The sequence below is a fragment of the Centropristis striata genome, chromosome 9, assembly GCF_030273125.1.
Source record: "Centropristis striata isolate RG_2023a ecotype Rhode Island chromosome 9, C.striata_1.0, whole genome shotgun sequence".
Taxonomy (NCBI): domain Eukaryota; kingdom Metazoa; phylum Chordata; class Actinopteri; order Perciformes; family Serranidae; genus Centropristis; species Centropristis striata.
Window position 1 is genome coordinate 35,314,179 of NC_081525.1, and position 12,996 is coordinate 35,327,174.

General features: G+C 38.2%; 1 protein-coding gene across 2 annotated transcripts in view; it reads left to right on the plus strand.

Moving 5' to 3' along the window:
* Positions 1-769: 769 nt before the first annotated feature.
* Positions 770-12,996, plus strand: part of LOC131977241 (guanine nucleotide-binding protein G(q) subunit alpha-like) — a 31,458-nt gene continuing 19,231 nt past the window's right edge. For both annotated transcript variants that reach the window (XM_059340448.1, XM_059340446.1), the window contains exon 1: positions 770-1,960. In XM_059340448.1, coding sequence (XP_059196431.1) covers positions 1,825-1,960 — 136 coding nt within the window. In that variant the 5' untranslated portion in view covers positions 770-1,824. The remainder of the gene's footprint in view (positions 1,961-12,996) is intronic.

Genomic DNA, 12,996 nt, shown 5'->3' on the forward strand with positions numbered 1-12,996 from the left:
TGTACACAAATGTTTTCTAGAATGAGCTTATTTGTAATCAAAGTCATGCTGTGTATTTCTGCCAAACAGCTTCATTAAAATTTATTTCAAAATTAGTTTTAATCTCTCAAAATACCCCAACAAAAAATAATAACAGTTATATTAATGTACAGGTGTTCCAACTTTGTGATGAAATTAGTTAGCAACTGCTGCCTGTTGTATGTCAAAAGTTACACATATCAAATTTTTATATCTAACAAGTTATAACACATCCACAATGATTCTATAAAACGGGATTTTCAGAGGTTTTTAATATAGCTCAGGTCAAAAACGTGAACATTATGATGCTCAAACATTTCTTTTGGTTCCTGTGACCTTTAAAGGAGAAGAAAGTAGCTGTGTGTCTCCCTCTCACTACCTGAGTAAATGTACTCTTCTCTGTTTGCAGACAGATGTTTGAGTATTTTTAGAAGTGAACTTGTGAAACTGTTGAAGGCAGCAGAGAAGATAAACAGAAACACAGTCAGGATGAGCCCTCAGACTGTGTGGATGGTCTCTGACAGGAGATGGGCGTTGCCCGTGCAGCCAAATGTCAGTTGCTTTCTCCGACACGCCTCCGAGAGGAAGACTTCCTCTCAAGCAAACTTGGGATGTTAACCATCCGGGAAAGACCCGCCTTAAACGCCCACAGGCTGTGTTCCTATTGGTTGTGCCTCCTTGTCAATAACTTAGATCCCAAGTGACGTCAGCAGCAGCAGCAGCACACCGGGGCTGAGGAGTGGGTGACGAGGAGCCATCACCACCACCAGGAAAAATACCAGCAGCGATAAAATGCACGGCCCCATTTGACTGTCAGTTAGGCGTTTGGGCGTTTTGAAGGCTTGGTCCTGGTGAGGTCTGTTGGAGAATATTTTCTGAACACAATGAAGGTGCTCTGTCAGGCCGAGCTTTCTGGTTTTTAGCCAGTTGGCTGCAATTCCAGGGATGGCTAGCTGAGCTAACCTAGCTAGCTAACACTTAGCCTGCCCATTTAGCTACACTGGTCACTGGGCGCTTCGGTCTGCAGGAGGATCACCGCTCTGAGCGCAAATCTAACAACACATTTATTTTCAGCCGGATTGCTACGAGGCTGATCGTCTGTCGAGTGGTTGAGTCAGCGAGGTTGGGCTCTCTGTGTGTTCAGTAGATGGACAGTTTGACGGGCGCTCATTGTCACTGCGCGGGCGTACAGTGTTGGTTTCGGGGCGGCTAGCCTTGTACTCGGCCGGGCAACCAGCAGAGGGATTGTACAAATGTGGCAGCCAGGAGTGTCCCACTGCCTCTGGGACCCAAGTTGGTAGTTTGAAATAAAAACCAGATATTTCTTTTACACAAACGGACTGACTAGCTACGATTTAAAAGTGCTGGCACATTGAAAATCCATCAACTTGTCACGTTAGCTTGGTTATAACGTTAGCAGCACTTAGCTCACAAGCTAGTTACCCAAACTAATTATCAGCTCTGCTTTTTTTTTTTTTTGTAAAGGGCATTTAATAAAATGCTAATTTACACCTTCGTGAGTCATCTGTGATGTTTGCGGACATGTTGCATGTTGCACATTTTCAGTGATCAGCTGTCAGCCCCTGTAGCCTGAGGATTTACAAAAGACTTTGACTAAGCTGTCAAATATTTGACACTTGACAGCAGTTTTGCCATCAACAAGGAAGGCCAGATTCTGCACTAAGCAACTCTATTATCAGCGCCTGGATATAACTTGTTGAAAACGGACTTTCTGATTTATTTGATACTTTGTGTGAGGTGTAGCCCGGCGCCCCTTGTCAGACGGGCTTTTCAGCTCATGCGGTGATGACTTTAGACTCCATGATGGCTTGTTGCCTGAGTGAGGAGGCGAAGGAGTCCAAACGAATCAACGCTGAGATCGACAAACAACTCCGGCGAGACAAGAGGGATGCAAGGCGGGAGCTGAAGCTTCTTCTGCTGGGTAAGCCTGCATGGTCTAAAAGGGTTCACAGACTAGACACTCTCCACATCTCCACCTCTTCATACACACAAACAAACCAGATACTGCCACACACAGCTATTGATTTGATTGCACTGTAAAGGATTTGCATGCAAAACACTACACTCACAATTGCACAAGCCACATTACCCACACACCACAGGATTTGTATGTTAGGTGATATGCAAATCATAATTCTAGTGTGTGTAATATGGTGTTTCCAGTCTACTGGATTGCCCAATTCAAATTTCCTCTCTTTCTTATAACTATAATTGACAGCATAGACAATCATTTTTGGAGCTTTTCTTTTAATGAAGAATACAAACATATATTCAGAACAAAACTTTGACAGATAAATTAACATTAAATAATATTTTCTTTAACTGCACCAGGTTACCGAACCTTCTCTCACTTTCACTCAAACAAATCTCAAATTAAAACATTTTACTGGACAAATAAAATCCAAATTAAAATGCATTTTAGTGTTTTCCCCTTTATCTAACATGTTTACTCTCCTGAAAGAAAACTGGTTCAAATTTACTATTTACACATCCAGGAATCAAAAGTATTATACTATACTGCACATATAAGCCTATTTTACATCTATCTAAAACTATGTATTTATTTAAACAAATATATTTATGAATCAGTATCTACTTACAAGAATGTGAAGGTGAGTATTTACTCTGCAGCATCCTCCTGCCTGCTCCACACCTACTGACTTACTACGATTACTCTGAGCAGCATGCAGTACATGGCAATTAATTAGTATATTTAAATGTATTTCTAGCCTTTTTCTCTGATGGTCTGAATAAGTCTTAAGGAAGTAAATAAGTATGTTGCTTCAAATGTCACTAAACTTAGCAAGAAAGTTGCCAAATTGCTATAATTTTGCCAATAGTTGGTTTTCTGTCTGCGCCACTCTGGCACAGAATCGTCTGGATAAGCTGAATATCAGCTGAATCCGACCACCGGCCAATCTATCAGTGCATCTGTAGTAAAAGCCCCTTGACATTGACTACCATGTTGATGACAACAAGTTTACGGACAAGACGAGTTAAGTGACCACTCACGAGATAACGGAGGCGTTAGATTGTCCTCGCTTCCTGCTGACACTTTGCTAACATGTTGTAGCTGTGTTGGTATTTGACTTCATTTAATCTTTCAGCCTAGTTATGTAATGATTATGGTGTGCCTTAGTAGATCTTAATAGACCTACTACTACATTAAAAAATGGGTTGAAACATTTGAAGTCTCCTGCTGTGAATCGACTCTTCCGGTTTAAAGCAATAGAAATCTACATTGTTATCCTTTGAATGTGAAAGTTTTCTTTGTCAGTCTTTGTATTGTTCTGAATTTACATACATTATCAAGCACCAGTTTGGCTAAGTAAGGCCTTTCACAACCAGCTGTCAACAGTTCCCTCTTATTTCTGTAAAAGTGGTTTTATCTGCCTGTAAAACATGGTTCAAATCAAGCAGAGGAGTTGGTTTTAATAAAGTCTGCTAAAAGGGAGACAGTGTTCTCCTGGTGTCTGGTCTAGAAAAGGTCTTCACTGAGGTGGCCCACACTGGGAAATCCCTGTTCTCCAGAGAATAGGCTGTGACTTATTTTCACATTTTAAAAAGAGCAGCAGAGCCATTGTGTGTTTATATGTAATGTTATATTGACAGAGAAAGCTGTTATTGTATTTATTCCACACACAGTTAAGTCCAAGTTTAGGGTTTGCTACAAACTGCATCACTGGAACTAGCAATGATCCAGTCATGCTATAAGTACACTCCAGTAACTGTTTTGTTCTAACTTTCTGGTTGATGCTCTCACTCATTTCTGCAACAACTGCCAACATTGAAAGGAGTCGCAGCTTGGAACAAATAACTGTTTTTGACTCTGTTCTCAAACAATTCATATTTATGAGTGGACTTTCTCATCATCAGAACCTCAGGGGAGCTGTACTTGTTGAAGTTGACAAAAATAATCAATTATTATAGACTTGTCAACATAACATAACCCCTAATACCTTATGTGGCTTGTACATGGGGGCATTGGTCAGACTGTAAGACTTTACCATTACCTACTAAATTTATGAGGCCAATACGAAAATTGATATTTAAGAAAGACTGATACCGATTTAAAAAAAAAAAAAAAAAAAAAAAAAAAAAAAAAATCTATTCTACGTATTACTAATTTAATCTGGCTGGTAAATAATTCAAGTTTATGAATATGGTTAAGCACCAGTTCCTATGTCACCAAGAGCTCAGTTAATCATTGTCAGTATCAATGGTGGAAAAGTATTCAGATCCTTTACTTAAGTAAAAGTACTAATACCACACTGCAGAATTACTCCACTACAAGTAAAAGTCCTGCATTCAAAACTCACTTAAAAAGTACACGTAAAAACGTAAAAGTACAAAAGTATCAGCATCAAAACAAAGTACTTGTTTTGCAGAATGATTGTTTTATATATCCAATATATATATATGTATTATTTTTGATGCATTTATTTTGGCAGCATTTTACTGTAACTACTTCTGTACTGTGCTTTAATTTATAAACATGCATAATTATTGAATGAATCATGTTTTTAATGTTAAATCTTGACCTGAAAAGTAACTAACTGGCAGCCAAATCTAGTGTGGAGTAAAAAGTACAATGTGTCCCCCTAAAATGTATTGAAGTAGAAGTATAAAGTAAAGTTACATATGTGAAAATACTCAAGTGAAGTAGTACCTCAAAATTGTACTTAAGTACAGTACTTGGATAGCTATGCTAAGCTATCTGCCTTATGTAACAGCCATCATCTACTGGAATCTGTTCGTTTTTGCTGTGATCCGACATCTCGGTGTTACTGAATGCTATGTGACATCGAAGCACTGCTTCTCAGAAAATAAATTCATGGTTGGCAACACACGGAAAGCTTCAATTGGCCAACATATTGCCAAACATTGATTAGAAATATAAAAGTGTTGTTGGCGGAGAAACATACTGTTATTGTTCTTCTCTTCCTGCTCACAGACGAAATGCTGGGATGGTGACTCATTGAAAGAGATTGATTTGGATGGCATCCCTTTTCTGTCATCGTGTTCCTTTTTAAAAAAAGAAAAACTACAACACCAAAATGCTCAAGAACAAATTGCAGGAGTCATTTTTGTTTAGCTTGTAGTGGGAGTCTGCTGTGACATTATTTAAGCTTGTGTGAAGGATCTAAGCACGACAGTGAAAAATTATAGCACACTCTGGTTGTCTCACTTCATTTGGAATCTATTATGAACCTCTTTGATCCTTTTTATAGACCTTCACGCAAAGTGTAGCTTTTTATTACGTTTTTGGCTGTTCTCTATAGTGGCTTGTGTCTTCTTAAATTTACTGAGTTCATGTTTTTATCATGATTGGGGAAAGAAATAATCTTTAACAAAGAGTTTTGCTCACTATTGCAGTTTTCAGGCAGAAATATGTCTTAACTCATTGAGGCCTGAAAAACCGCTGGGCGATTTTAAAATAAGCCTCTAATTTTCTGGAAATTCTGGAAAAATTCTGGAAAAAAAAGTGTGAACTCTTCTACTAAATAATAGATTTTTCAGCCTCTGTAGCAGACAGAAATGAAATTCAAAAAGTATTTGAGAGCTTATACAAAATACTACAAAACGACGTAAACGCTTTCCAGGCTTCAATGGGTTAATGTTAATTGTTAATAATAACATTAAAAAATGTTAATTTCTAAATGTTAATGCTCTTGCTCAAATGTGTTGATTATGTTGTTCTAAATTTCATATGGATCTCAAAAACCTTTTACTTAAAAGGTTCTAATTCAGTTTGAAGCAGTGTGAATTTCTACTGCGACCTATAAGACACATTGCCGGTTCTTGTATGATGTTTTAAACGGATGCAATTATTCCAGCTGTTTATCAGCAACAGGCTGGCTTTCCTCAGTGGTGTGGTTAGGTGGTAGACATGCAGGCTGAGGAAGAGCCAGGGTCAGAGTGCTCTGCCGCCTGCTCTGTAGCTAATGAAAGTCACAAGTAATTAAATGTGTACAGCCAGAGCCCAGGGAGCTGCAGTAACAGCACCAGTTTTTGAGCAGTCTTCAGTAAAACGGACCCTTTTAAAAAAAATAAAAAAATGTGGGAATGACAGTGGCGACTTGTCCAACCGTGTCAAATTGCTGATGTCGACTTTCACATTGGTATCTTCACTAAAATTGGCAGACGCACACTTCATTGCACAGGGGATCCAATGATAAGTTTATTTCCTGTGCAATGGCAAGTAACATGCCCTTTCATTTCCCCTTCATCTGGAATTTGATCAGTTTCTATAAAAGGTAATCTTTTCTCTTTATGACAATATATTTTCATGTTCTTGTAAGGATTATGTCAGACCAAGTTATGCTGATTTAAAGAAACTTGACTACCTTCCAATGAGGGTTCTTGTTTAAAAGACTTTTGGATGTCGTAATAATGTAGGAAAATGTGTCATAACAGGAAAAGTATCTTGTTTATAATGTGAAAGAAGATAGTGTTTGAAAAGGAAAAGTTCATGTTTTGCATTGTAGAAGTGTGCAAACAATGATGACTCAAGACAGTGACTTAAACTTTTGTGGATCCACTGTTGACTGAAGGTTAAGTCATTCATATGGATGAAAAACCTGTAAAACGTGTACTTATGCAGTACTGCACAAATACTCAATATTTTTTCTACTCCTGTGGAAGTGTTAGAAGGCAGGGAACAGAGGGACATTTGACTTGCATCCGTTGGATTTCTTCCATGAAATAATAGAAAATCACACTATTTTTAAATAATCTTGAATGATGCATTTTAAATCCAGTTTAAATATATGTAGTACCATCTCTCCTTTCCTCTTATGAAGTCTAACATTTTCAACTCAGCATTGTGTACTCCCTCTTACTCATGGATTAATGGATTTTGTTGCTTTTATTTCATATTCTTGCCTTTTATTTTTGGATACAATCATGCTCAAGTTTTGGAACTACACTTACCATGATGCTTGAACAAAACGCATAGTGTTGGCATGGATTCACTGAGTTACATTTATTTTGGTGAATGAATGCAAACTTACAGTTAAGTTTGTAGTGTATTTTAAGGGCTTAATCACTAATTAATGAAAATGACACTAATAGAGCTAACCAGAACAGTGAAGTTGTGGCCACAAAACCAAAGAAATTAGCTGAAAGATGCTACAGGACTTAATAGAGTTGGTCAGGTGTTAAATATCTGGTGCTTCATCATTATAAATGGCACCTGTCTCACACTCGAAGACAGATTTATTGTTTATATAACAAAATTGATATAGGTTTTTGAGTCATGAGTTGATCAGGTCAGAGCATGTGAACAGGGTGTGGAGTGTCTCTTTATCTCCATCTCCATCCTGGTCCAGTTTCACTCCAGTAGCTCTCACTCCATGAGTTTGAACAAAGAATGAGCCTGACCATCGGTGTATTGGGCACTCACATTATTTTCTGTCAAAAATCTGCTGTCTGGGAGCTTGACAATGGGGATTAAGGTTTTATATGGCAAAAATCTTAATCACAATCACTATTTTGTTTAAAAAAAAAAAAAAGTAAAATATATGTATACAGCAGTGTGCAAAAGTTTTAGGCAGGTGTGGAAAAATGCTGTAAAAAAGAATGATTTCAAAACTAAAAATGTTAATAGTTTATCTTTATCAATGAACAAAATCCAAAGTGAGTGAACAGATGAACACATAAATAAAATATTATTCATTGGTGAATATTTGGTGTGACCACCCTTTGCCCTCAAACCAGCATCAATCCTTCTAGGCAGTTTTTCACACCTACTAAAGACTTGTGCGCAGTACTGTGTATATAGACATAAATATTATTAGAACATAGAATAAATTAAAAATGAATTAGATAAACAATGTTGTAAGATTAGTGCACTTCAACAACACACTGGAAACTCTAAACATAAATATTCAATATATACAGTACAATAGTACAGGCCAAAAGTTTGGACACACACCTTCTCATTCAATGCGTTTTTCTTTATTTTCATGACTATTTACATTGTAGATTCTCACTGAAGGCATCAAAACTATGAATAAACACATATGGAATGATGTACTTAACAAAAAAGTGTGAAATAACTGAAAACATGTCTTGTGTTTTAGATTCCTCAAAGTAGCCACCCTTTGCTTACTAGAATATAAGACATGTTTTCAGTTATTTCACACTTTTTTGTTAAGTACATAATTCCACATGTGTTCATTAATAGTTTTGATGAATCTACAATGAAAATAGTCATGAAAAAAAGGAAACGCATTGAATGAGAAGGTGTGTCCAAACTTTTGGCCTGTACTGTAGATCTCACCATAGATGTATTCCAGTCAGTCACTTAGTAAAATTGGTCGAAAGAACACTGATGTAAAGGAAAGAGTGAGCTGGATATATAACATAAAATAATAATAATAATAATAATAATAATAAAATCAAGAGCATCATTGTGAACTGGAATGTAGAATAATAACGGTTTTATCTCAATTATCTTGTCATAATCATCGGAAGTGAAAATTGTGGTTGTAATTAAATTCAATGAATCACCTTGCTCTATGTCTGGGTGTTAGACGTGACGCTTGTGAATGACAAGAGAACAACAAAGGGCACCTATCAGCACTTAAGAGCCGGATTCAAATCCACGACATCAGGAGCACATTCTCTACACCTGAGCGAGCTAAGGCCCCTGGCCAGCACAGGATATTTACCTGAACTCATAATTGAAATGGGAGTCAGGATGCTGTACGTACACACACACACACACACACTGAGCACACACTTCATCTGTCAATGCGCACACCGCTCAAACAGGTCGGTAGGATCTGGGTTAATGAGTGTTTGTTTTTTGGCAACACCCAAGGATGTCTCATGCATGGAGCCTACCTACGCCTATTATGGTTTCTCTTAGCAAGTCTTTCAGTAAGCCAAGCAGATAAGCCCTGTGTTAGCCATATTTATTTGGATCCCTGTTAGCTGCTGCCAAGGTAACAGCAGGCATGGCAGAGTTTTGTTGAAATAGCAAAATTGCAGACAGTACAGATGATCAACCCACACATACACAGAGGATAAAATGACCTAAAAGAGACTTGTGAGTGTAGAGTGGCATCGTGGGCCATCATAGGGCTGCCCTGTGGTACACCAGCTCTCCTCACTGGCACAATAGCGCTGCTGAAGGCAGGTTTGGCAGATGCCTTCTTGTATCTGTACTCCCACAACTGTATGTCTAACAGCACTGACTGACTCTCAGCCAAGGTTGATAATTCTAATCATCACCCACGTGAGCTTATTTCCCAGAAATCTCAAATTGCTAGACGCATACAGCCTGACCTGGCACTGTGGTGTAACTGTGCCAACTAACTGCCGGTTAGTTTAGCCAAATGCATATTGGTTTATATTGAAATGGTGTTTCTATCTCCCATGAAAGGCACATGCACTTTCAGTTCTCTTCCACTTAGCAGTAAATTGCGTCTAAAGAGATCAAACCCTTTCAACCTGACTGTACATCACAGCTATCAGTGGGATACTGAATACATTTCCATTACGCTGCTCAATAAATTACAGCCAGGACATCTATTTATTACTTGACCCAATATGACTTGTGTGCCACCTTTTTCCTGTCAACAGGAAGCTTTTCCATCCATTGGTGGTCTAACATTGTGTTTATTGCCCTGGGCTTTGGGTGATTGTAGTTGTCATCCAGTTCATTTCTGAAATGATTAGTTATCTATTCACTGATTTTAAAGAAAATTGGTCGGTGATAGTTGTAATGATCACTAAGCCGTTTTGCTTTGAGACATTGCTGCTTTTCAACATAAATACTTTGGAATGACTGTTGGTCAGACAAAATAAGCCTTTTTAAAAATATATGTAAGAAGATAGATGTAAAATAACATAAAATGCTTGTTTCTGTTTCTGCTGATTAATTTAGTATACCAGTAAGAGTGAAAACCCATAGCTTCAGGTATTGATGGAGCCCTCTTTCCTATAGAGAATCCAGCATTTTGGCAGGTTAGGTTATCTGGATACAGTTGTAGATTGCACGTCTCCATTGTGGAAGTGTGTTGAGTTTGTTCGAGTGTGACGTTAGTGGTCTTTATACACAAGGAAATGCTTGTGTGATATTGTTATCTAGCTGGCAAGACGAGTTGTGTGTAGGGTGTGACTGAACAACTTTCTAGTTACTCCAGTTCAACAATGATTCTGATAAATTTTAAGTGTATTGAGTCCTCGGGACCCCACAGGTGGTCATTGGACCACATGTTTAAATTGTATCTGAAATTAAACAAATCCTAAATCTGAAAACTTAAAAAAAAAAAAAAACATTAAACAAATGCCACATCTGCCCAGTATAAAATAAATCAAAAGTGATAAGAAAATGATTTGAGTTAGTTGTGCTGGCTGGAATGAGCTTCATGCTGTTTGCTCAACTCGCTGCTAAGCGTTAACTAGCTTTCCTCCTGCTGATTTCAACACTGATTTTTTTTGTTCATAAAATTGCATCATCAGGGAAAAATAAGGGTGCATCCCCTGAAGACGTCAAGAATAAGTTAACCTTTCAGGTTTTAACCCAGCAGAGAGGATGCATACAGAGCAACATCGCTGCTGCAATATCCGCTATGATTAAGTATGATAAAATGTGATGACTAACCTTCAGTGCATTGAATGTTTGGTGCAAAGCTTTCATTCATAAGACTGTTGAAATGTTTTGCATAGATTATCTGGAATGTCTTTGGTCCCAGCAGAGCAGTTTAAAAGGAACACCTAGAGAAAACCAATTTAGTCTTTAGATTTTAGCTGCTTTACAACCTTATGGTCATGTTGAGGGCATTACTTTTTACAGAGAAGTGTTCACATTCTTTTGTCCAACCCATTTATTTCAACTAGTGTACAATACCACATTTGTTTTTATATCTTTAGGTTATTTACTTTATAGAATTTAAAATCCTCTTTAACTACTTTTAATGCCATGTTGTTCTGAAGTACAAGAAGGACTTGTGGTGTAAGTTTACCTGTACTGTAGCAGCCATCCAATGTATGCAGACTTGAGCTTCTCTGCCTGTTAGATGAAAAATTGAGTTTCACAGTATGGTACGAAGGCAAGACAGGTAGGTGTTCGTAGTTCTGCACTGTTTGTCCGGCGGCTCTGTTGGTTGAGCAAACTGATGTTGACACACCCAGAGTTTCGGCAGTTATGTGGCAGTCAGGCCTGTGAAAGACTGCCCAGTGCTTCTCATGTCACCGCCTGTCTGGCTCCTTATTAGAGGCACGTATGGTCCCGTTGAAACCCTCTTGTAACACTTAATGTCTTGAATTGTCTTGGGATGGAACATGAAGACAAATGTTCATTATTTTAAATAAACTAAAGATGACTTGTACAGTGAAAAAGACTGAATGGTTGATTTAACTAGCAACTGTGACTTGTTTCAGTTTATTGACACATACTAATGACCTGATGAAGAGCGTATAAATTACAAATCTATAAGTTGTAGACCTTGTTTTATCAGTTGAGTGCCTGTGCATATAAAGCAATCAGAAAAGTCTGGAAATCCCCACTAAGGCAAAAATCTTAAAAGGTCTTGTTCGGGATGTCAATGATTAACTGTTTAACCATTAACCAATAATAAAAAAAAGGCAGGAATAAATGCAACTATCAGTTAAACTGTTAATACATTTAATTACGAATGTTTTTATCTTTATTTTTTTGTAAATACAACTATTGTGGTTGATGCGTGCAATCACATGTGGCTTTTATTTCAGTAGCTAATTAGAGCGCTCAAAACACAACTTGCTAGTGCAGTAAGCACTGCATGTTTTTTTCTGGGCGCTGGACAGCGCCCAGAAATGTCCTGAACACGTTAAGATAAAAAGAAAAGAGAAAATTCAGGTAGGGTCTATGCAGATACAGACACCACCACACACTACTAGTTGGCCATCAGTGATGATTGGGAGGGGTTATGTTTGTGTGAGTCTACATATTGTTTGTTAGGAAAACCCTGCATAGTATACCTTTAACTATCCCAGACTGGTGAACTGGGACTATGGTTTGTCTGATAACAGTTAATGATCATTTAACGAGGATCGGCTATCGGTCAGGGAAAAAAAAATCTAAATTAGCTTCCGTAGTTTACAGAATAACACATCAGCAATGGGCAAGTTCCCAACCCAGTCCTGAAATCAAAAGACGGAAGTTACGTTGAAGACAGATCACAATTAGTTGAGGGACTGCAAACTTCAGCAGAACCACTGTCCGGTGGGAAATACTGCTGTTCCAGAAAAACTTGTATTTTGATTAAATGGGAACCAAAATAGGCCAAATGATTACATTGACATTTAAGTCCTTTAGAAGGAAAACTATGGCTGGAATTTTCGCAAAACTAGAAGAGCACACTTCTATGCTTGCTGCCCCCCTCTCTCTGTCTCTTTCCCATTCTGTCTCTCAGCACATGCTCTTATAGTCCACTTGGTTCACGCAGACACATTTCAAACATTCAAATGCACCACAGAAAAGGCTGTGAGGCCTCATGTTTCAGCCTGCTTGCGCACAAAAAGATTGATTAAGCTGTTTGTCAAGCACATGGCACGTATGAAAAGTCAGTTTGACGTGACGACGTGCAGATCGTGGCGCAGTCGTGAGAATGTGTGTGCCGCACTGCAAATTCTTGTCTGGCAGAACTACTGTCTTTTACTGTTAGTCATGAGGTCAGCACTTCAAGCTCGTTGCTGCAGGTTGTTTAGCCATCGTTCTTTGTGCAGCGAGCTGACACGCCGGTGTTTTTGTAATCATTTGCATATTCATGTGCAAGAAGAGCAGACTGACCTCCCACTTAAAAACGATCGCATAGATCGTTGGATCAGGCAGCAAATTACAACCTATATTTACATTTAACACTCTTTAGCACATTAACGCTCTGGACTTTCACCCAGGAAAACTAGGTTTGTATCCCATGTGAAAACAAAAGAACAACAATGTGGTTTAAAACGTCACTGAAC